At 39.3% G+C, this 26,452-nt stretch overlaps 1 protein-coding gene across 1 annotated transcript in view; it reads right to left on the bottom strand.

Moving 5' to 3' along the window:
* Positions 1-26,452, bottom strand: part of LOC111152905 (HYDIN, axonemal central pair apparatus protein) — a 298,524-nt gene that overhangs the window by 211,116 nt on the left and 60,956 nt on the right. Inside the window, 2 exon segments of the mRNA XM_022511638.1 lie at positions 4,391-4,509; positions 19,085-19,184. Of these exon segments, the coding sequence (XP_022367346.1) occupies positions 4,391-4,509; positions 19,085-19,184 (219 nt within the window).

Below are 26,452 nucleotides of genomic sequence, written 5' to 3'. Positions count from 1 at the left end.
AGTTGTCACATGTACCATAGTTATAAATATTGACTGTAATTACATCTACTGAAAAGGATCCATAAAATGCCTTGTTCTGATTCTCTGTAGGGTAACTGAGGGAAGGTAGGTATTTCTCTTATATGCATGAGAAGGTTGAGAATAAGTGGCATGCTGAAAAATAAGAAGTCAGAATAGAGGAGCAAGAACTACCTATGCCTGTGTTCTTAAGAGTAGCCTGGAGAATGTGAACAAGACATCGCTGTGGATTCCAGAGGACAAAGACTCTCTTTGTTGTGCTATTAGATTTCATTCTATTGGGATACTGTCACTTCAAACCCTATTGCATGGATACAACTCTATTGTTCGGGGATGCTTGTGTAAGCAACTGTTTTACTACAGAAAAGTTTCATTTCTATATACCACAGGCCCGTATTTGCTTGCACACTAGGTGTGTGTATGTAAAAAGCTCATGCCTGGCATTCAGAGTTGTCCACACCTGGCTCAGTCCATCGCCCCTGCTCCTATCTTCCGAGGGACCTGTCTGATGAGCCTGCGCTTTAACCACAAAGCTCTGTTCCTGGGCTTCTAAGGCAGTCTTTATCTCTTGCCAGTGCTCACACCTGAACAGGTGAACAGCATGTTCTTCTGTTTACATACTGCCTTCGACCTACACTCAAAGCACCAAGGAGAAAAAGCACAGGAGATTAGGAAGAAAGGTACAGAAAGGTATGCGGGGCAATGTCAGGAACCTAGAAGAAGCGAAGGGAGGAGAATTTCCAGAAGGGGTTGAATGTGGGCAGAGCTGAAGGGGAACAAAATCTGAGAGAATGTCACAGATTTTTGATTTTTAATTAAAAGCCATCCCTGCCCTTGAAGAAGAAAGGAACTCCAGTGGAGTGTTACTGCAGAACCCAGAGTCCAAATGTTCAGGGAGTGAGTGGGTACGGAGGAAATAGTGGTTGATTATTTGAGATTCCTGTTCGGAGAGGACTAAGGGTGAGGAGCGAGAGTGGGAGTGGCAAAGTTGCGGCAAGTATGGTGGAGGAGACCCAGGATATTTATACCAAATGCGATAATGTATGCTCAGTCCCTGGTCCACATGTTTGTTGGAGAAAGAGAAGGGGGCTAGGTAACCAAGGGAGTGGGGTCTGGGTCGATGTGGGGTGTCCACCAGCTCAGGTTGCCTGCTGAGAAGCAAAGGAGGAGGAATCAAGAGCATGTGTAGAACAGAGTGAGGGGCCTTCACAGAGGAAAACCACCACTTCTTCCCAGAGAAGAAAGATGATGTGCCAAAAGAGATCTATAACTAATTGCTGCTTGATATTTTATTCATCTTTTTACATTCATTTTCCATCTCCCTCACTCAGTTTTAAGTTCCCTGGTCATAGAATTTATTCTTCATCCTTCATTCCTTTTAAGCAAACCATGTAGAAAGTGATTATGGCCAGGGACCCAGAAGCCAAATTGCCTGGGCTCAAATCCCAGCTCTACCATTGACTTCCTAGCTGTGTGACCTTGGGAAACCCGCTTTGTTTCTCTGTGCCCCAGTTTTTCCATCTGCAAAGTTTAAGTACCACCAACTTCTCAGATTGCTGTGAAGATGAAACTAATTTATGTAATTCTTAGATGAGGATGCCTCCCAAAGAGTGCTCATCAACACCAGCGATCGCTACCTCTATTCTCAGCACCACACAGAACAGGTTTGAAATTTGCCTGTGCTTAAGAAGGGACTGCAACATGTTAGTGGGAACTTCAAGGCAACTCAAAGACATTAGTGGTAATTCAAAGGGAATTCCATTCAAAGGGAATTGTTTTTCCCTCTATGGAGATGCACAGATTGCGTTTTTATTTTTTTGGTTTACCTGGATTTTGTCTAAGACACCAGGTCTTCCAACTTCGAGAACATGCATGTCATTCCTCTCCCCCTGGGAAAGGAGCATCTTCATGTGTATGAAGAATCCGGCAAGTCATTTGGGATGAAATTCTGAGACCTTTTGATTACCTGACCTTTGCAGTGCAACTCCTTGGGGAGGAGAAAATTTATAGTAGAGCTTCACCTTGTTTTCCTTCTAATTACACTGGGGAAGAGTGTACACTCTTGGAGCTGTGGTTTACTTTTTACATGTTTGCTAAGCTCAGCAATGACTAAGGGCAATAGGTAGTTATTCAAATTGGTCTCAAGTAGGTAAACATAATAAATGGAAAGAGAGATGCAATGAGGCATCAGCACTAAATGCGCAGAGAGTGCAAAATATTCCTGTTGGAAGCACCTTACCATGTCCTTCTCTGCCCAGGCGCAGCCCTCCAAAGTGTCTGATCTGACACAGCAGCTCATCTAACACTTACTTAGCTGTCTGTGATTTACTTTACTGGTCAAATCTAGGAGGGTGAGAAGTGGTGGCCTCAAACGCCCTTCGGTCACATTTGTAAGAAATTATTATTATGCTCAGGGAAAACTTATCCATTTTGCATCAGAACTAAAGGTCCTTTTCTGATGTGGCATCCACAAGACACAGTCTGTGAGATGTAAGGGAAATTCACACTGGATAAATTATGGGCGGAATGTGAATTTCGTAAGAAGTGATGTACATGTTTTTCCTCCCAAAGTGACCCTTTTTTCAAAATGCAAAAGACAATGCAACAGAGCAGCTGAGCCATTTTTCAGGGCCTGATAGTCATGAGACCGTGTTCTTCATTGAAATCATGCTCCATGGGTCTTCCATCTCATTACGACATTCACATCTCTATTTACCTTCCACGCTGCCCCATTTAAGCCACAGCTACTTTAGTGGATGTGGGGATAAATGACACAGTAGGAAGCTCCCAGCAGCAGCCCTCTTGTTGTCTCTCCTGCCAAGGTTAGGCTGGGCTGAGAGCTGAGCTGGCTGCAGGCTGGATTTGCTTATGGTGAGACCCCCAGGACTGAAAGGGGATCAAAAAACCTTCTCTTCCCAGGATACAGGGCCTTAGTAACCCAGGGCTCACTCACATTTACTAGCTGAATGACTTTGCCGAGTTACGTAACAGACGTGGGAGGGTCAGGGTTGCCCTTCACTGAACCCACTTCCTCTCTCTCCTGCGCTCCCAATGAGACTGCATTTCCCAGATACTCATGCAGCGATGCACAGCTGATGGGACGCGAACAGACCGGCGTGGGCCACCGATAGGGCCAACTGCTACGAAAGATCTTCCCGATACCTCTCTCCGTGCTCTTTCCCCTCCCATCCACGTGACACATGTGAGTCTGCAATCTTGCAGGCCACATGGGGCAGAGGGAGGCGGTGGCAGAGCTACGGGCAGGAAGGAGCCTGGGGCCAGATGCTCCGCTGGCAGAGAGCTGTCAGCTGACAGGTAACCTTGCCTGAGACTTTACGTAAGCAGGGAAATAGGCTTGTCACGTCTCAGAGAGTATGGGTCTTTGTATTTGTTACAGAATCTAGCATTACCTTAACTGGCAAAACTTCTCTAGTGCCAGGGAACTGTCATTGCACCTACCCCCTAGGGTTTAGTGAGGGCCAAGCCAACTACTGAATGTAAAAGTACTGGTACTGCACTCAGCATACATGAAGGGTGATGTTGCTGATGGTATGAACCACTCTCTGCCTCTTCTTGTTCATTGTAGAGCAGGGACAATAAAACCTACCTTCACACTTTTGTAAGGACTGGAAGCGAAACACACGTAGACAGACGTGCACACATGAGGAAGCATGGAACCTGACACCTATTTTTCTCTCATTAAGTAACTGCTTTCATTACTACCTTTAGAGAAATACAAACATTTAAAGTTTAGGAATCAATGGTTACAATTTGATTTAAAAAAAAAAAAAAAGTACCCAAGATACAAAGTTAGTGGTGAAGTGACAGTGAAGTAACTTTGATTCTGAAGAACCCGTGAGTACATCTTGTAAAAGGATCATTTTCTATCTAATTGGAAAGACAAAGCAGGGAAATTTCTAAAAGAAAGTTCCAGAAAGTACAATGACTGGTTTTTAATCATGGATTGGAGACTAGTGCATTCAGAGAAAACACTGAAGTGTGAAAACAGCTATCCTCATTAGGACCTTCTGGAAAATGTGAACATTTCTCTCTCCTCTGGTCTGTAGGATTTATGTTGTCAGAGAACAACATAAAAGGATGGGAGAAGATTATGATTTTCCCCTTTGCAATCCACAAGATGAGGATAAAACCAATTAAAGTATGACTTCATTGCCTTGAGGAAATTTAGAGGGGAGACCTTAAACATGGCTAGGGAGACAAGGAAGAGCCAGATCATTCCAGAGTCCAAGAATGAGTAATGGCAAATGGGTGTGATGGTGCACATTTTCTATCAATGCACACATATACAAAATAAAGTAAACCTAAAAAGCTAAGTACTGTTTGAGTCTCAATGAACAATTCTAGTGCTTACCTCATAACAATGTACAGATCCAATGAAAACTTTTCCAATGTCCAGCATTTCAAAGTTGAAGTGAATCTTTGGTCCCATTCCTTCCCCTCTGATTCGGAGGGGCAGACGGATCTCTCGGCCTATAAAAACAATTCAGACTAATATTACCCTGAAGGATGCTTCATTACCCCCAAATTATGCACAACATGTTGCCAATGTAAGCGATCAACAGTACTGCACTGGACCCAGGGAACTCCAATTTAACCAGTAATTGTTCTTTCAGTAACAAGAACACTGGTAGTTTCTTATGTTTAGGGAGCAGCTTATATTCTAATTTAGGCTAATATTTTAGCAGGAAAAAAATTTTTTAAAAATTTAACCTAGTCTTAATGGTAATCTTAATTTTCTTATTTTAAAAAAAATAATTTCTCTAAATTAGAGAAGGGTGACCTCTGACTGATGCTTCTTAAAAAATGAGAGTCACCTTAGGACTCCAAAGGACATTGTTTTCACTGATTTCCCTAGATTTAGTAGGAAGACCAGAGTATTAAGGGATCTGGGTCTAGGAGTCTTACCTGACCCTTATTTTGCAGACTTTCTTTCAGTAGAGGTAATAGGATCCACTAAATAATATCTGTGATTGCACATCCACAGTGGACCCAGGGCAGACAGAAAGCACAAACTTTAAAGTATTGATTGGTTTTGTTTCCTTCTTAAAAATGGGCATTTATTCATTTGATAATACATGGTCTTTATAAAAACATTATAAAGAAAGTAGAAAATTCTCACATAGTTCCGCTACCCAAAGATCACTATTATTATTTTGGTGCCTATCCTTCCATACCTAATCATATTTAAACACTAAAACACTATGTGAAATTATATTTAAATAGTAAATGCTATATTAAGCTTAATATAAATGAGAGCATAGGCTTATATTATTTTTTAACCTGCTTTTTTTTTTTCACTTGAAAACATACCTGCAACATTTTTACATACCATCACCTGAAGATGAAGTAAGTATTTTTAACCAGTCCCTCTTGTTGGATATTTAAATGGCTTCCAACTTTTCTTTTCTTTTTTTTTTTTCAAGATTTTATTTATGTATTTGAGAGAGAGCGAGCTAACGGGGGAGGGACAGAGGGAGAAAGTCTTCCAACTTTTCATTCAACAAATTACAATGTAATTAATATCCTTGAATGCATTTATGAACAATTTTCCTACACTTTCTTTAAGCACTTTGAAGATATTCTATTGTTTCTTGTCTTCCACTGTCTCTGTGGAAGACAGAGTTGTGAAGTCAGCTTAGTGTCTTACTGCTCATTTGAGGTAATATGTCTTTTCCTCTGACTGCATTAAGATTTTTTTTTTAAATTTTGGTTTTCAGCAGTTTTACTATGATGTTCTCAGGTGTGGTTTGCATGTATCCTTCCTGGGCTTTGTAGCGCTTCTTGAATCTGTAGATGAATGCCACTCATCAGTTTTTGGAAAATGTTCAGTCGTTACATCTTCAAATATTGCCTAAGCTCCATTTTGCCACTTCTTTTCACCCAGATAGATAAACTTTTGCTACATCCTATTTAGCTCTGATGCTCGTTTCTATATTTTGTCTCTGTATGCTTCAGTATGGGTATTTTCTTTAGAATTATTTAATTTCCAGTTTATTAAATTTATCTCTGGCTGTACCTAATGATCTACTCAATTCTATTAAGTTCTTAATTTATCATTATAACTTTTCAGTTCCAGACTTCCCATTAGATTTTTTAGAGTTTCCAGGCCTCTGCTCAATCATTTTTTAAAAAGAACACTGAAAATCTTTTTGACATAAAAAAAAAATCTGCCAAATAGTTCTACTTTCTGGCTCTCTATGGCATTTCTATCGTTTATCTTGGTGTTCTATCAGATTGTGTTGTCTCCTGATATGTGTGGTTATTTTTGACTGAGTGCTGGTCAGTGTATATAATGATGGAGTGGTCGTTTGAAGTCCTGAAAAGATATTATCTTCCTCTAGCTTCTGGCTGGTGACTAGGGAGCATTAGAATTTCCTAATCTTACCACTCTCAGCTAAGATTCTGGCAGAGAATTAAGCCCTGTACCAAGTCATTTGAGTAACTAGCTTCTTAATTTTTCCAAGAAGGGTATATAGCTTGTACTATCTAGCCTACATATAAAGGAGATATTAATTCCTCATACACAACTGATGCCTTAGAACATTATAGATCATCTCCTGGAATCCCAGTGAAGAAGAACTGTTGTAATCAAATTGATAACTGAAGAAGAAACTGAAGCTGAGCTTCAGGCATTGTGAGGATCGGCATTTCCAGTCCTCACCTCCCTGGGTCCCATCCTGAAGTTTAGGAGGTTACTAGAGCCCTTTCTCTTTGGGCATCCCATGAAATCCTACGTTTCTTCCCTAACTCTACTGAACTTCATCTTCTCTGTGGTATCTACCAAAAAGGTGGTATCGCTGAGGATAAAGAGACCCCCACAGTCTGATTGTCTTGGTTTCCTTCTTCTCTTGGATCTTAGCCCTGTAATTCTCACTGTTCTGGTAGTTCTCTTTTGCCTTCAAAAAAGGCTTTGAAAATATTTTGCCTTGATCTTCTAGTTGTTTTTAGAGGGAGATGGGGGAGGGGAGAGAGAATCCAAATTGTCTGGCCCACCATTAATGGAAATAGAATTGCCAGAACAAAGAGATGCACATTTAACATTTTGATAGCTATGGCCATATTGCCCTCCAGAATGGGTGTAGGAATTTGTACACAAACACCAACAGTATTTAAAGATTTCTGTCTCTCCATACCCTCCCTGACAGTGGGGATACTGCCATTTTGGAAAGTCTTTGATAATTTGATAGGTTATCCTTAAATTTATACCATTTAAAGTTCTTTAAGCAAAAATAATATATTTGCTCTGTGTGTAACATTTTGAACACTAAAAAGACTCTGATGGTCGGTTGGATGTAATGTTTAGTATGACAGCAAATGTGCTTTCAACAACCAAATTGAATTTCTAACTTACATTATCATCAATATAATGCCTTGTGTCACTTCATGTTCTAGTCTTTTGTTGCTACTTAACTAATGCTCTCTCTCTATGCCTGTCTTTTTAGTTAGGAGTTAACTGTCTCTGTGTCCCCTCTAGTGCATGGCAACACAGTGATCATTAGGCAACTATTACTTTGATTATAAGAAACAAGAGCAATCTTAGCAGTACTAGGGACAGCTGATTCATTCAAAGAGTTCCCCCAATCCATCTGATCCCTGGAAAACAGGTCCTTCTCTGAAGATCAGGTGTTTGTGTTGACAATCCTCTAAAATATAAGTAAAATTTTCAGAGAACCTCATCAAATTCCTCCATTATTTTAGAGTTCTAATCTACTGGCAATGATTTGTAATCCTTGGTCAAGAGAAAAGTATTTTGACAGGGATCCAACTTTCAGAATGGCAAAGAAAGAGAATTGCAAATATATTGTGGAATAAACAGCCAGACTATTTATAACTGTCAGGCTTAAAGCTTTCCCCATCTGTTACCCCGACTGCTTTCCTTAATAATAATAACAAAAAAAAGGAGTTGTGTTATAATAAAGCAGCGAGCCAATGTTTCTTTGGGAATTATTAATTACCTCAAAGGAGATTGTCTTATTTGTACCTAGCTAGAACAGAACGGGAGTACAAGTGATAACCAGTCTTGCTTTTGCAAGAGTTAGTCTAAATTTTAAGGTTGTATTACAAATGCTACTTTCCTGCAAGATTTATGAAGCAGGGATTTGTCTTGTCTTAGCAAAAGACAGTAAGAGGGACAAACCTGAAGGAACTAGTAAGCTGTAATGACAAAGTCTTTGTTAGAAGAGCCAAATATTACAATGTTTTTTAAAATAGGGAAGTTTCCCATCTCTGGTTACAGTGTCTTGGTTTCACACAAGCAGCAGAGAGATGTACTGCAGAACCCCCTTCAACAGCCCTGAAGTCCCTGAACGCAAGAGATCACACTGCATTAAATTCCAGGAAATGTAACTAGGAGTTCTCAGAAAATTTTCCAGCTATCTTAGATGTCCAATATCATACTTGAGCTCCATTCCTGTGCAGTAAGACAAGAAAGAAGAAGGGGGAGAGTATAACTAGGAAGAACAAGCCGCCATTATTCACATATTTGGGGACTGTCTACCTGGAAAATCCTAAAGAATCTATAAACAATTTTTAAAAATTAATAAGATAGAGTTACAGTGATGGTATTCAAGTCAATATGCAAAAGTCAACCGCATTGTTACATACAGCAACAATCAAAATTAATTTTCAAGACACGATTTATAATAGCAACAAAAATATAAAGTACCTCAAGTAAATCTAACTTCCTGTTTTGTTCTTGTCCAAAATTGTTTTCGCTATTCTAGACTCTTTGCATTTCTATATGAATTTGAGAATCAGCCTCTCACTGTCTACACACACACACACACGCACACACACACCAGCTAGAATTTCTGTTTGGATTGCACTGAATCTATAGATAAACATGAGGAAGAAATAACATCTTAATGATATTGAATTTACTCACTTTTTAACAAGGTATAGTTCTCCATTTATTCAGGTCTTTAATTTCTCTCAGCAATGTTTTGTGATTTTCTCTATATAGATCTTACACATCTCTTGTCAAATTTATCTTTAAGTATTTAGGATTTTTTAATGCTATTGTAAGTGATATTGCTTTTTTAAATGTCAATTTCCCATTATTCAGTGTACAGAAACACAGTTGATTTTCTCTACATAGATCTTGTATCCTGTAACCTTGCCACACACTTTTTGGTCTTCATTTAAGACAGATATTCTCTAACACAATTTCCACAGATTTTGATTCAATAAAGCATAGATGAAACCCAAGGATCTCCATTGTTAATGATCAGCCAGAGTAAGGCTATGCAGGTTCTCTGGGGATGTTTCCTCAAGAAACATGACCATTGTTAAACATGTTAACTTCTGAAACATGGCAGAGTAAGCAGATTCAGTCCAATCCTCTATTTCAAATTTTAAAAAAAGCTTTATTAAAAATATGACAAATGTGTATTTTTAATACTTATCTGAGCTCAAAAGGAAGAAAGGAAAATACCAGGTAACAGAAATGAGAAAAAAATTTGGACATTTGTAAAGTTCATAAAGGTCTTATGGTCTAGTGGCTTCAGTTTTAACACCCTCACAAAAATAGGACATTTGGCCTTGCTCTTCTGCAGGAATAAGGACCTGAACTTAGATCCTTGCATAAATACAGGACCTTGGAAAGGATACCTTTTTCTGGAAAGGAAACAAGAAGAAAAATTCTATCTATTGGTCTAGGGAAGCAGTTATGAAAACTGTCATCTATGTAGATCTCTCAATAGTAGACAGAGGTTCCTATGAGAAATCAAAGTCTCAAGTACAGATATGGAATCCAAATTTACCCTAGATGATAGGTAAAAGAGTCAAAAGCTGAGAAAATAATAGATGGAGGATCCTGGAAAATGCTGTGAAAGAATACTTCCATGAACCAATAGCCACGCTATCTTTGTCTGTTTGGGCTTCTCTAACAAAAATACCAGAGACTGGGAGGCTTAAACAACAAATACTTATTTTTCACAGTTCTGGAAGCTGGAAATTCCAAGATTAAGGTGGCAGCAGATTCAGTGTCTGGTGAGAGCCATCTTTTCACACTGTCCTCACATGGAGGAAGGAGTGAGGGAATACTCAGGGGTCTCCTTTATAAGGACACTAATCCCAATCATGAGGGCTCTGTCCTCACCACCTAATCACCCTTCAAAGCTCCCACCTCCAAAAAAAACATCACACGGAGGATGAAGTTTCAACATATGAATTTTGGGAGAACACAAATATTCAGTCCACAACATGTGCTAAAGATGGGCTTACAATGCAAACATTTCAAGCCATCTGATGAAACAATCCAGTAAGAGGAAAGTATTTACCATAAACATGCAAATCAGTACCCCAAGAGTTGGAGATAATAGAAAACTCATAAAGAAACTGTAACACTGCATTCTTAAAATTGTTCAAGAGGCAAATAAAGAAAAAGAAACCATCATGAAGGAGAAAAAAATGAAAGTATTAAAATGATATAGAACTTCTAAAACTGAAAAACCAAGTTGATGGAATTAAGAACTGAACAGATGAATACCAAAGAGTAGAAAATGCTCAAGAATTAGTCAACTGAGAGGAAGCTCTTAGAAAAATACTCAGGATATATCAAAGATAAACAAAGAAATAAAAAATGTAACGAAGATGTTAGAAGACATAGTGATTCCATGGGAAAGACCTAATATCTGAAAGAGTTTCCAGAAGAAGAAACCTGAGATTATGAGAGGAAAAAAATATTGAAGAGGTAATTGCTGAGAAATTCCAGGAGTGATGAAAGATGCTTAGACTGAGGAAGCCGACCAAGAACCTAAGTAGGATAAACAAAGGCACATCCAATGCAATGAGACTGCAGGATGAAGTAATTCTGGGTATCAGTCTGACACAGGAGACTGGTCACTTGAAGAAACAACAATCAGACCGCAGCAGGTTTCCCGCATCAACCATCTAGTCTGCTGCCCGTGCTACGAGCAAGCAGCCTCGTGGAGAGGCTGTGGACAGGGGATCCAGGGAAGCAGAACCTGGTGAGGTCCCTGCCAACATCCACAATTAACTGCTAGACATGTAGGTGGGTGAGCTGTTAAATGATACCAGCCTTCACCTTCTGGCCTGTCCAGCTGTCCCCAGGTAGAGCAAGGAGGAGCCGTCCTTGCGGAATCCCGACCAGACTACAGATCTGTGAGCAAAAGAAATGGCTGCTGGTTTTGTTAAGCCACTAAATGGAGGGTGGTTTGTTACTCAGCAAAAGATGAACAAAGTAGCTTAAATAAATTAGGGTTTTTATTTTGCTCACATACCCAGGACATTGGGAAACGAGGCTTGGTGGGGGGAGGGTTTAGGTGATTAGGGCGTGCTGCTGTTGCTGCTGCTGCTGCTGCTGCTGCTGATGGATAAGGATGAAAAGAATGAATATTGATTCAATAGCTTCTTTCTTTTCATGTTCCAGAACCATCCAATTGTACTTATTATAGATTTTAAATAAGTTTTAACATATGGTGGGGCCAGTCCTCCCACACTATTCTTGTTTTTCTGAATTTTCTAAGCAATTCTAGTTCATTTATTTCCTCCATAAGAACTTTGGAATCAACCTAATTTTAAAAAAGAAAAAAAAGGTTGATGTTACCATTGGGATCACATTATATTTATAAGAAGAACTGACCTATTTATGATGTTGACTTTCCTGACCAAAAAAGCATCAACAGACCTTTCCATTTGTTCAAGTTTTTCTAAATCTGGGTATCCATACACAGATACTTAGGTATTATTCCTTGTGTTCTTTATTTTTGAAATATTTGATAACTGAACATATAACTGAAAGTAAATAGTGTAGTTGATCAAGAAGATAATTTCTTATTCATAGGACCAAGAAACCTTATATTATTATGAGGTGGCAGTCTGATGAGTTTTATATTATTATGAGGTGGCAGTCTGATGAGTTTTGAGAAATGCTCTACAAATACGTAGAGCATTACTTAATTACCACTCTGAAAACTCAAAAATGTTTTCAACATTTCTCTCTCCTAGGTGTCCATTCTTTAGTTCAGTTAGGATAAAGATCAAAAGCTCTAAATTGTGCTAACAATTCAGATTCTACTTCTGATGGACAGGACGAAAATGGACACTCCAGTTTCATTTTAATTGGGTCCTGAAAGGAAGCAGGTACATCTGGCATCCTTTCCACCATGCTGCTTTTTCACATTTGACTCTGAAGCACCCACTAACGATGTTATCTAGCAATATATTTCACAGTTTAAATCAGTAAGTGTTGCTTCCTTTGAAGTTCCCATATGGTGATCCAAACCAAATATGTGCGGTTTCCCGTTGAGTTTTTTTTTTTTTAAAGGTAATCTTCATGATTAGATTAGGAATTTCCACATTACATTGGAAAGTCAAGACAGATAGGAAGTAGTTTCAAGCCACAGCTTGTGGACCATCAGCAAGTCTTTATATCTAACATAGTTTAACTACTTCTAAGAAAATTTGAAAATTTCAATGAAGAAAAAATTTCAGTTTCAGTTGAGCCGGAAAGATTATAGTGATGTTATATTACCTGGGTTCAGATATAAGCAGGTCCCTCCCTTGCTTAGAGCCTTTCCATGTTTCCGACTACAGTCAGGAGCAATTCCAAGGTTCTTAGTCCAGCAGTCAAGGGCAGCCCTCCCTGAGCTACTTACTCCTCAAGCCTCCAGCCCCATCTCCTGCCCCCACCTCTCCCAGCCCAGTCTCTGTCTCTCCCGCAGCCACATGCTAAGAATTTGCAATTCTTTGCCATTTCATGCTCTTGCCATGTACTTGCACAAAGGGTTCCCAGCCCCACATTCAAAGGGTCACTTTCACTGGGGAGCCTTCCTGAAAACTCCAAACCAAGCTGTGTGCCCCGTACACTCTCCTATTACACACTCATTCCCTGGACAGCACTGCAATGTAAGTGTTGGTTTACTTGTCAGTTTCCTCCCTCATTGCTATGCTTACTGAGGACAAGGAATCTGGTTTTGTACATCTTTGTACTCACGATCTCTAGATACAAAAGCTTGCAAAAGAAAAAAAAAGTTGCAGCTGGAGATGTGGGTTACATTTCATGTGTGTCAAGAGGCTTCCTTCAAGACCAATGACAAGGGCCTTCCCTGCTACTTCCTGTCTCTGAATGTATATTTCCGGGATAGAATACTACACAACATTGAAAGTGAAATACAACCAGGGCTACAAGCAACAACATGGATGAGATGTGCAGACTGATTCCAACTGTGTATGTTTCCAAACAGGCAGTACAAAATTGCATTATTTATGTGCACATACTTTGGGGTAAAAACTATAAATGGAAGCAATGAAATAATGACCATAAAAGACAGAATGGTGATTATCCCAGGGGGAGGTTAGGGTGAGGGGAGTGTCACTGGGAAGGACACACAGGGGGCTTCTTGGAACTGGAAATATTCTATTCTGGATCTTGGTAGCAGCCAAATAATATTTGCCTTGTAATGACAATACATATGTATGTGTATTAGTTCCCTGTTGCTGCTGAGACAGATCACCATGAACAAAGGATTCCTATATGATCATGAAAGAGAACGACTCTTTTTCTTTAGTGTTAATGGAATAATCTGCAAGAATTATGCTTAATGCATAAGTTTATTATCTTAAAAAATATAGGGCGAGCCTGGTGATGGGTATTAAGGAGGGCACAGGTTGCAAGGAGCTCTGGGTGTTACACACAAGCAATGAATCATGGAACGCTGCATCAAAAACTAATGATGTACTATGTGGTAACTAATGTAACACAATAAAAAATAGAGAGAGGTCAGAAATCTAAGGTGGGTCTCCCTGGACTAAAATCCAAGTGTGGTCAGAGCTGCGTTTCCTTCAGGAGGCTCCAGGGGAAAATCCATTTTCTTGCCTTTTCCCCAGCCCTTGGCCCTTTATCTTTAAAGCCAGAAAGGGCTGGTTGACCCTTTCTCGTATCACATCATTGTGACACTGAGACTGATAATACTGCCTCCCTCTTTGACATTTAAGGACCCTTGTGATTATCTACTGAGCCACTCACATAATACAGATTAATTTTCCTATGTTAAGGTCAGCTCATTAGTAACCTAAATTCCATTTTCTGCCCTAATTTCCCTTTGTGGTAATGTAACACAAACACAGCAACATATTCATTGGTTCTGGGGATTAGGCACAGGCATCTTGGGGAAGCTGTTACTCTACCCACCACAGTATATTTTATGCACATTTGTGGATCTATGTCCTATTTCTTAGTGACAAATGGTTAAAAATTAAACTACAGTATGTAAATACAAAAGATTCCTATATGATCACGAAAGAGAATGACTCTGTTTCTTTAGTGTTAATGGAATAATCTGCAAGAAATATTTAAAAAGCAGTGTCAGAATCACTGTGTAAAGTATGCTATCGTTTATGTAATAAAGGCACGAGGGGGAAGCATAGCTGTACGTTTTTGCTTCTATACGCTCAAAGTACGTTAAAAAACAAAAGCAAAGCAAAACAAAGCAAGGGAAAGGGCTTTTTCTATCTGCCTAAGAAGCATTTCTCAGTGACCTAAAACCAGGAGGTTTTACCAGCTATTTGAAGATAATACTAAGGAATCATCACCAGCCCTTGAAAAGACACAGAATTACATGGAATTTACAAGGAAGATAATATGGAATTACAACGTAAACAAAACCCTTCTCTGGCAATCATGTCTTTTAATAAACCACTCACAAAATAAAGAAGAATGTCATGCAGATGGAAAATTATACTATTCAGTTTATCCAGGATGTGAATTCTGTGGCAGAATTCAGAATTGCAAACACAACAATAGATGAATACAACTAGTTATGTAATGTTTGGGAACCTCCTGGAGAGCAGCCAACCCCCTGGAACATGGCCAAGCACGACATCCCGGGGGAGTCAGAGCTGGGAGGGAGGTCCCACCACCTGTGGCATGGGGGACACTGGAGCATTTCCAGCCTCTGTCTGAACACTGCTGTACCAACATTTCCTCCAGACCCGTTAAGAAGTCTGGGATAAAGGATGCTGGCTTGAAGTGTGGAAACAGATTTATGTCAATCCTGAAACTCCTAGTCCATCCTGCATTCATTCTGGGGCCATCTTGAGAATCTTGCATTCATGGACAAGGGAACGACCAGATCAAATTAGGATTCATTCACTCATTCATTCATTTTTTTCATGTAATTGCTCATCCATTTAATCAATGTTTACTGAGGGGGCTTTATCTTCCCAGTGCTAACAGCATTAGACACAGAGTATAGTTTCAATATATACATTTTTTAAACCAGCAAAATCATACCATTCTGCTTAGACATAAACACATAGGCAGTGAACTTATACATGAAAACAAACAAAAATAACTATCATAAAAAGCAAAGTGGTGGTTACTTGCAGGGAAGATGAGAGAAACATCGTCAGGAAGGGACACAATACTTCGGGGAGGAGGAGGGCAGCACAGTCTTGACTTAGGCAACCAGCCCATCCTTCTGCATTGTTCTTACACTGCTTGGCTCCTTGATACACAGAGAAAAGTGACTATGTAGATGCGGACTAAAAACATGCTAGGTAGAGCAGAACAGTGGGATTTTTTGCACTTGAAGCTACCAGCGATCATGTACTCTTGCTGCTCTCTCACCACTTAATATTTTATCATTAAAATAGCCACCACAGCTGTAAATCCTGGGAGACCTGCATGTTACACAGGAGGAGTAAGAAGCACTAACCACTCTGAAAATTGAACCCATTTTCTCATTCTTATACACAAAGGACAGTCATGGACCAGAAAGCACTGGAAGGATCCCTATGACTACATGGTACTTTCTACCTGAATTTTCTAACAAATAAATATTTCTCTTTGCACTCTTATTTAATAGCATTAAATGGCATTTAATGTTATATATTAGTTATGTTTGATTAAAATCTGGTTCTTTGAGAACAGATGATCAATCCTATAGGTCTAATACCAGACTGTTAAGAGTGTCAGAAAAATAAAATGAAAAATAATGGAGGAAAGTACATTAAAAAAAAATACAATTTCCCAGAACTGAAGTAACACATGAGGAAGCAGACTCTAATGGCCCACAGAAAGGTGAGGAGGATAAATTATAAAACTCGCTCTTGGATATGGCTTCATGGCATTTCAGACCTCAAGTACAAAAAGAAAACTCCAGAAAACACTGAGACAGAATAATAGGCCAACCAACAAGGAATGCGAATTAGGTGACTTCAGACTTCTGGACTTACACCATAAAGTTGGCACAATGTCTTCAACATTCTGAGGAGAGATTACTTTGAACCTAAAAATATCAGCCAAGCTATCAAGTGAATATGGAGGGTGAATGAGACGTTAACAGGCATTCAAGAATCAAGGTTTCCCTCCTACAGACCCTTTCTGAGGAAGCTACTTTAGCAAAGGGAGAGTAAAAAGTTATAATGGAACACACATAGAAACTTTAAAAATTCCTGAGTAACAAATGTGTAGGAGGTGGTCAATCTGATTTAGAATGAGAAGCTGGTAGGCTCTGAGAAAAATGTCTTCAAGGAGAAGAAGAGCACACATTCTACAATTAGACGAGAGTGAAGAAATGAAAAATTAGAAATATTGGTCAGGGCGGGGGGGAACCCAAAACCTGCATGGAAGAGTCAATTCACTGATGGAGAAGGCTAAAATGGAGCATAATGGTGAAAACTGATGGATAACGAAGAAAGAAAAACTACTTGACACAGACAGGCCTTAGGGGAATTCTTTGAGCGGTTAACATCCACCAACAGAGGTCAGAACATTCAACCAATGGAGGGCAAAATGTAATCCTGGAATAAATTGAGCCCTTCAGTGTATAAAATTCATGTAGACAAAACAGAGAACTTAAATATGGTTACCAACAATTCTAATATGAAAGTAAAACAAGTGACAGAAGATAATAGGGAGAAACAGGGTGGAATGGCAGAGGGCAGGTTAGGGGTCCCAATACTCTTACACGTCAAGAAATACTGTAGAGTTGATGGAACAAAAATACAGTTTTAAGTATATTATTTAAGACTATAAATAAAACTCATAAAATAAAATATAATAAAAATAACTGGGTTGCCAGGGCTGAGATAGGGGAATGGGACTGCATGCAAAGTGGCATGAGGAAACGTTATGGTATGATGGAGATATTCTGTATCTTTATTTTGGTGCCATTACATGACTGTTTAGGTTTGTCAAAGTTTACAGGACTGTACACCAAAATAGGGTGAATTTCACTGCATGTAAATTATAACTCAATCAGGCCAGGAAGGGGGACAATGAGATCATATGTGAACTAAATTCTCGTCTTTCATAGTGGGGACTCACATGTAGTATCTGAAGTTGATAAATCAACAAATAGCAATCAATTTAAGCATAAAACTAGCAAGGAAAATTACCCCTGCAAGAAACAGCTAGAAGTGCTTCTTAAAAGTAACACTGGAGAAATAGACTACTAGTTAACTTTTTAATCTTGCTATCTAATTGTTTTACATATTTATCAGCACCAGCCTTTTAAAAAAGAATTCTGAGACATTTTTTAAAAACAGAAAAGTTTCCAGAGTAGTACAAAGAACTTCCATACACCCTTTACCCAATAATCTGCTTTATAGCAAAGGATCCAGCCCATACTCACGTGTTACACCCAGATGTATCTCTTGAGTCTCCCTCAATCTAGAATAGTTCTTTGGTCTTTTCTTGACTTTCGTGAGCTTGATGTCTTTGAGGATTACAGGCTGGTAATTTTGTTCTGTTCTTCAATCTGGGTTGGTCTACTGTTTCCCCACAATTAGACCCGTATTAGATATTTTGGCCCTAATATCATTGAAGAGATCCTGTGGTCTGATGGTATCCTAGTGAGTAGTCCATGAGGTTGATCTGCCACATTACTTGCTGGTCTTAATTAAAATGACATTTCCCAGACTTCTTCATTGTAAGTTAGATTTCTCCCCTTTATAGTTAATAAGCATTTTAAGGTAGGATATTTTGAGGGCCATTAAATCTTAAGAATATTTTATTACCTGCACTGATTATTATCATGATTGCCAAACAGTAAATTTTTATTTAGTGGATGCATAGATTCCTATTTATTCAGTGGATTATAATCTATTAGTATCATTATTTTCTTGATTCTTCACTTGTTCCAAATTTGGTCAGTGGGAATCCCTTTGCTGGTTTCTGTATCATTTTGACATGTCCCTGTCATTCTTTGAGCATTTCAATATGAAAGGGTGTTCAAGGCTCATCTTGTTCTTTCCCTGCCTTAGTCCTGGAAAAAGTCCCTCTTAGAAGAGATTGGGATTCAGAAACCAAGCTTTGGGTGTGAAGAGTTCTCATAGCTACTAGGATCTCAAAGCTGCCAGGACCTCTCAGTGTTCATAGGTAGGAAATATACATAAACATATACCCACATTTACATATATATTCTATATCTGTGCATAGCAACCATGGGTTCATAGCGATAACTCCAATTCTGTTCCAATACCAAAGACTTCTCATATATATGGAAGATATATATATATATCTTTCTGCCTCCTTCAAGGGAGAAAAATAATTCTGGCTCTTGTTATCCTGATTACTTTTTTGTTTAACTCTTCTCTCTGTATCCAATCTTCTGAAGCTACCAAGTTGCCACTCTCCTTGTACCTCCCCCATGCTGATTCTGGCCACTGCCAGGCTGCCTTTCCATCCTCCTTGGCATGCATTATTTTGATTCAAAGCTCAAAAAGGAAAAATTAAATAGCCAAATATTATAAAAAGAACAAAAAATAAAATTCTGAAAATTTGTGTCAAGTAATATTGCTTCTGCTCTAAAAAATCAAGAGGAAACCCAGATCAGATCCATGGTTTCCCATCCCCCTTGCCCTGACCACACCACAGTTATAATGTACTTCAAAGTCTGCAAAGTCTGATCTATTCTAGAATAAATGAGAAGTGCGTGATTTGACTCTGTTATTCCTCTATTGATATCAATGCACTTCCTGTAGTCCGAACACACACACACACACACACAGGCACCCCACTTGATGCTCTGGGCACTTGGTTTTGCCACATAGTTTGCTGCAAAGAGAAAGTCTTTACCTGAAATGTCACAGTAAACTGTCTGCTGGTAGAGCCTGGCTTCCAGAGGATTAAAGTGCACCGTGATTTCAGCTGAAGAGTTAGGCCAGACATCACCTTCCTGAAAACCATGAAAAGAATCATTAAAAAACAGTGTGATGAAGAGGCACCCACGTGGCTCAGTTGGTTCAGCATCTGACCCTTGATTTCGGCTCAGGCGATGATCTCAGCGTCCTGAGATCCAGCCTCCCATCAGGCTCCATGCTCAGCCCAGAGTCTGCTTGAGATTCTCTCCCTTCCCCCTCTCTCTGTTCCTCCCCACCACTCACACACTCTTTAAATAAATAAAATCTTTAAAAACAAAAACAAACCAAAAAAATCCCCAATGTGATAAAGAGAAGGCACTGCTTTTAAGTGTTGTTTCTATGTTATAACCTCGAGAAACTTGAAGGAAATGTTTTTACAACACATTAAAGAAAGTACTATTTTACCCAACAGATAGTAAATTTATGCTACTTGCTAAGAGGTGGTACAATTTGGAAATGAGCTTCAAAGGTAATTTCAGTGAGTTCATGAATATATAATTACTAAAGGAAGCTTGGATATTTAAAACATTTTCAATATTTGTGCATTCAATGGACATTCATTGTATCGACAGATGACCAGCACTAGGTTGCAGAGATGAAGAAGGGTGTGGTCTGAGACTGCATGGAACCCACATCTTAGAGGGAGGATAAATGTGCATACAAATACTGTATAATATACCTGGGACGTGCTGCACCTTATATATATGCATACAAGGTCCAGATGGGCTAACTTACTCTTGAGGTGACAACATAATGAAATACTGTAATTCTGCGCAAATATAACAATGGCCCAAGGCAAAACAATGACCAGGTCAAACACTGATTTTTTTTAATTTTTAATTTTTTTATTAACATATAATGTATTATTAGCCCCAGGGGTACAGGTCTGTGAATCGCCAGGTTTACACACTTCACAGCACTCACCATAGCACATACTTTCCCAATGTCCATAACCCCACCACCCTCTCCCTCCCCCCCTCCCCCCGGCAGCCCTCAGTTTGTTTTGTGAGATTAAGAGTCTCTTATGGAAAAAAAAAATAAATAAAAAAAAAAAAGAGTCTCTTATGGTCAAACACTGATTCTAATCCAGTGTGATAGTTCTTGTTTTAATGCAAACCACTCAAAAGTCATAATAGAGAAACCTAGTTTTGAAATTATAATATACAACAGGCCACATATGGAAATTCCCTTGAAGTATCTCTTAAAAAATATTGTTGCATTGACCATGTAACCTGAGGCCTCTTCATGAACTTGTCAGGGCTGTAAAAGGAGATGTAGTCCTACCTGCCTCAAAGGGTTTCCCACCCAAGGTCTAACAAGGTCATGCAGGTCACATGCTTTGCCCCATGCTCCGTACTTAGTAAGAGCTCAAAAAATGTTTACTATAATTGATATTATTTTTATGGAACCTGGAAAGAATAAGATGAAAGTATTGAAAAAATAGGGGAAGGAAAAAGCGTGTATTTTTTCAATGATTTTTGTAAATAGATCAAATTAGGCATAAGTATTATGGACATTGGGGAGGGTATGTGCTATGGTGAATGCTGTGAATTGTGTAAACCTGGAGATTCACAGACCTGTACCCCTGGGGCTAATAATACATCATATGTTAATAAAAATTAAAAAAACTAAATTAGGCATAAGTGATAATCACATCCAAAGATCTTTAAATGATCCCACCAACTAAACAGAAAAATAAGCAAAGACAACTTGGTAAATAATTAGGTTCCAGTTTCAGAAAATCCCCAATACATATTCTATTCATTCCAGTCTGGTTGAAATGAACATAGCGCTGGAGTAAAGATTTGAGCAGAGAACAAAATGGTTTAAAATGCAGACATCAAACAGGAGGATGGAAATAGCAAACCAGAGTCCACTTGGGTTTGTTTATGAAGGTAATAGACTGATTAGTGTACTTCCCAGGCAGTGTCCCCTGACTTCACAATGACAAAGGGCACAGAAGCAGCAGTGAGGACCATGAGCATCCTGTGGTTCCTGGGAGCTCTTACAGCCCAGATCAGCCCACGAGGATGAGGCCCCATGAACACAGGGACTGCTTCGTTCCCGGCCCTAAACCACTAGTGGCTCATAGTTCTTGGCATATTATCCAATCAGTCATATGCCAGTCAGCATACTCAGTTTGCACACTGTGTACTTATTAGCAGATGCCTATTCAACTTTGCAACCTATTTCTGCCACTTTCTCCTCAACTGGAACCCCAAATTCGTGCAAGTTTAGAGCTGAAAGGAGCCTCTGAGAGCATGTGGGGAAGAGGGAAGCCCTAAGAATTTTTACTTTTTGAGGCGTTGCCCTGTGGCACTTTTCCAAACCTTGAAACAAATACCTGCTCCCTTCTGATAAATGGAAAATACTCGCCCTTTAATGATTTGTGGGGGTTCCAATGACATGGAGCATTAGGAACACCCATGGCTAGATTGGGCAAAGAAGCCAGGCAGAAGAGGTGACTCATCTGTTTGGGGGTCCATCAGTGGGCATTCCATCTCCGAACAGCTGAAGACCCAGGCTTCCTCCTGAGAGACAAATGTATTCCCCTGGTGGGTTTAGACACTGCTTTGTTTGGGGGTATAGAATGGACACAACTGACCTGTTTCTATCCAAACTGACTGACCAAAGGAGCTACCCTGGATCCTGAGAAAACCTATGCCAGAAAAGTCTCATCAGAACAGGAGGAAGTGACCCTTAAGGATACACCAGAAATCAGATAAGCTCAGTACCTGTGAGAAAATTCAAGCATTTTACGGCTTGGGGTTAGCCAGACAACTTTCAAAAACATTATCCCAGAAAGAGAACCCAAAGCCCATATGCATACAAAAAGGTAACACACTTAAGTTCTATCCCGGAAGCATTCCTGGACACCCCATCATCACAGAACCCTGATTATCAGAACCGGTGGGTTGGAAAATGGTGGGAAGGCCCAATCCATGGGTGACCAGAAACCCCCCAGAGGAGGGAGTGCTGGTGTTTGGATGTGATCCGTAAGAGTATCATCTGATATGGAGGCTCCCGGGGCTGAGAAGCACTTCTGCTTGGTGAGGGAAACTGAGTCCAGAGGGTTCACCCTGAGTGAATGGGACTGCAGGCTCAGTGCTGTCTTATCCTGGGCTGCAGGGGTTTTGCCGGGCCTGAGACAGCTGTGAGTAACTTGCAGGTTTTACTGAGCCCTGGAAGGAAATTCAAGGACAAATCCGATTCTAAAACCCTCTTGAGGGGACAACATAATGGGCTTGTTGCAGGTCATGTGCATTAAGAGGACTATGCGTATCTATAAAAACAGAAGTGTGGTCATTCAGTTCCCTTTCACAGAGGGATGTTTTCAATATTAGGTCATTTGAAGGAGTTAAGAACATGTAGAAGGACACTTATTTTTCAGTTGGTATTAAAATAAAAGTGAAATAACTTCTATTTCTTTATGGCAAAAATTCAACATAGCACTTTCTAGCAAATCAGAGAAAATAAACCTCAGAAACAGGCGATCAGCCTAAACTGACCCCACTTTTTACTTACAGAGCTTTGAAACTTTTCACATCACTTCTCCAACCCTCCTGAAATTAAGTCTCTGAAAAGAATGTTCCCTTTGTTATTGTTCAGTTCTAAGGTCTCTTTCTGAAAAGGAAAACATTCAGAATTTTCCCTGGCTGCTCTGCCATTAATATCCTTTCTTCCTGGTCCTTGGAAAGCAGCCTCATGGCACAGAACCCCTGCTGCTCTGTGTTCCTTCCGTGCATGACCCCTCTCCCGTAAGTCTATTCTCCCGCTCCAAATGGAAGACTATCTAGGATATGATCTGTAAGTGACTATTATGTTGTTTGTTGAAAATAATTGTCAAAATGGCCTTCAGTTATGTTACAAATATTTTCCTTTTTGGTCTTAATGTTTTGGTTTTTTCCTCAGATCCATAGCTGCATTTCACTTACTGATCAAGTGGTCTTCTAGAAGGAATCAACTTTGAATTGAATTGAATTGAAGTTGAACTCTGAATTTGAATCAAGTTTTCAGGTCTTAAGCGAACTCTCATATTGCAGCTTTTACTCAAATATTACATATCTCTGGAAATGGAACTTCATCTTTCCATCTGGAATAATTACAACCAACCAAGTGACTTGACGGATTCAGTTCCAAGACTTTCTGTAAGATGTCTATGGATACCCTGCCACTAGTTCATCACAGGTGATGGATACCTTCATGAGAAAAGTGTCCTTTTAAAATTATCTTCTTAAAAACTTACATTGACAATGACTAAAGTTGTTCTTTTAAAAATCTCCCATGAAAATCCTTAAATAAAAAGGAAAATATCTTAAAAATCACTTTCCTTCCCACCTATCATTCATCTCCCTTCCTCCTTCCTTCCTTCATCCCTCACTGCCTCCCTTCCAATGAAGGATTATTTTTGCAAATTTTGCAAAATCAGAACCCAACTGCAAGAACAGAGTTACAAATACACTTAATCCACTTGGTTTATCTGGAAAATAGTTTACATGATGACTTAATGTCTACATTTGTCAATTTAATTAATTGCATTTTAACCCCCAACTTAAATTTAGGAGAGCGATCTAAATGTTTGCCGCTCTAATGTTACATTTTCCAATCATACTCCCTAATCCGAGGAGATCGAATCATATCTAACTCTAATTCATAAGAACAGCAACCATTAACCAAGAGCTCATGTTCCCAGCACTGTGGTAAGTACCGATGTACAAAATCCACCTCAAACTTTACAATCTTGTTAAGTATTATCCCCATTTTAAAGATGAGACAACCAAACAGAGATTAAGTATCTCACCTAAGACCCACACCAACCATAAGTGGGAGAACTGGGATTTTATAATATATTTTTCTTTAATTTCCTGAACCCCCTGCAATTATAACAAAAGATCAGGCCTCACCTTTCTCACATCATAAAAAAAAATGCCAGAAGGAATCTAAAAACATTACAACTGATAACCAGGCTTAGATGAGGCCAGGAGGACCTGGTGAACAAAGTAGGAGGCACTGTATACTCATATGTGCAGGTACATTGGAAGGTGACTCATAGGAGGCTCCTTTGGACGACACACAGTCAACATTCATGCATTGAAGCTCTTCAGAAATGTACTGGAAGGTCTTTATAAAGCTATCCTGGTTGGGTCAAGGTGAAGTCAGTTCAGAACAAGGTCAGTGAAAAATGATTTCAAGAGCAGCTGTGTAATGCGTGATGAATTTCATCATGTTTCACCAAATGGAAAAATTCCTGACTACGTAAACAAATACCTTTAGCTGTGTTATCATATTTAAGGAAAAAAAAATGTAAAATTTCTCTTGGGAAATAAAAATAACTTCTTAATTAAATTCCTATCTATCAATTAAAAAGAGAAGCACTGATGAGAAATTATAATCTGTTTCACCATCTACAATTGCACTTCTAGAATCTTCCAGATCAATAAGAGAAATCATGGCTCCCTTTATCACCACTTAGGGCAAGTAGAAGTTGTCTCAAAGAGACATAAGGGAAAAAAAAAAGGAAGCTAACATACTGAAGGTAAACTACCCTAATTATCATTGAGAGAAAAGACTGAGTTGGCACATGATATTCAAGGAGACTTTTCTACTCCACTGTAATTCCTGGGGCAAGACACTGTGATTTTAGTAAAGTTTTGATCTCAAAATAATGACCAGTAAACTTTCTAAGAGAGGGGTCTAAGGTCTGGCCATCTGTCAGAGCAAGTCTCACTAAAGTTGTATTCTGTCTTCAGTGAGATACCCCAACCCCTATGCAATGAAAATTCCACTGGGGTTTTCTAGGAGCCAAGGCAGTTGTGTGTGATGTTCATGCCCTTCTGTAGAGAGACAAGATTCATGTCTCTTTCAACAGTGAAGGCTGTTAACTTATTTCAAGACCTACAAAATCTCTCCAGTACAACAGAGGACGTACCAGCACAGCTGGAAAAGGTTTGCCTGAGCACAAGGATCAGAGAGGACAAATAATAATAAAGGGAGGCTGAAGGATGGGAAAATCATACTGACAGAAGAGCTGTGACTTGTCAAGGACAGTTTGCTCTCAGCAGATTCCTGCCCTCCTTTCTCCCTTCTGGTGTCCATTTCTGAGGAGTCAGCTCCCACATGTTTGCAATGTGACTCATGACTAATGGTACAAGAAGTGGAAGGGGTTTGCAGTAAAAAGCTAGATCTTTCCTCTTTTGGTAACGATCTGGGCTTCCACCCAACCTGGTTCTGCTGAGCCTACATGCTATGCCGATTTGGGAAAAATAAAGCAAACTAAATTTGAGCTCTGCTATCAGTCCGAATTGCTGAACCGCATGTTTTCTGTAGGCTTAGGTGACGACAAAGCATGGTTTACTATTACTTACATGGTAATAAAGGAATGATCAAGTTTCCCTCCCTTTTCAAGGCTTAGTTAAATTTAGGTAAAGCTTCCCTAGGGATACTGGATGAAGTTTTCTTTGATGGAAAAGACATTTGCTAACAGAAGTAGAAATGTTTGCCCTGCTTGCTGATGTCAGACAATCAGTTAGGATCAGTTTGGGCAAGTATCTTTACTTTCCCAGGCCTTTCTTTTTGAGAAAATATCAAGTGTTCAATATTCAGAAAATTGCTACATCTTTGAAGTGTGACCTGAACCAGGAGTACCAGAGTCCAGAAACAAGGCCAGCACGTCTGTGTTGTGATTTCTCAGAGGACTCCCAGACACCCATGGAAATTGAAAGCTTAATTCTCTTTTTTGCCCTGTGATACTCTTCTGCCTCGAGGTTCTCAGATTTGTGGTTTTTGTCTCTGAATCTCTCTCACTCAGGGTACCCAAGAGACCTAAGCAGAGGATATAACATAATGAGACTGTCAAAATTCTGTATAGCCAGAGTCCATCTAGTAAAATAGAATATTATAGTTCTGAAGGTAGTCGATTCCACTTGCTTTTCTGGAAGGCACAAAACATTCATAATAGACTCAGTTTTGCAATTTTTTTCCAAAGTGGGGGAAAAAAATACACAGAAGCAGATAGCTTGAGAAATAATCAGTATTCTGCAGAACTCAGTACCTTCCCTAGGCAAGGCATAAATGGAAAATTCTAGGTTAATATTCCAAGACATTATCAAAAGAATTGACATGAGAAACTTGATATAAATAGTAGTAATATATCACATGTATTTAATACTAGAACAATAATCATGGCCTACCACTAGAAGATCAATAAATTACCAAGATTTTAAAAAATCCTTCCAGACCTCTGTCCTGGATCTGCCCCAGTGGTCACTCTGGGTCCCTGTCTACCCCCTTTCTCTACCAGTGA

The sequence above is a fragment of the Enhydra lutris genome, unplaced genomic scaffold (assembly GCF_002288905.1).
Source record: "Enhydra lutris kenyoni isolate GAN:26980312 unplaced genomic scaffold, ASM228890v2 scaffoldscaffold30, whole genome shotgun sequence".
Taxonomy (NCBI): Eukaryota; Metazoa; Chordata; class Mammalia; order Carnivora; family Mustelidae; genus Enhydra; species Enhydra lutris.
This window is presented reverse-complemented; position numbering and strand designations above follow the sequence as displayed.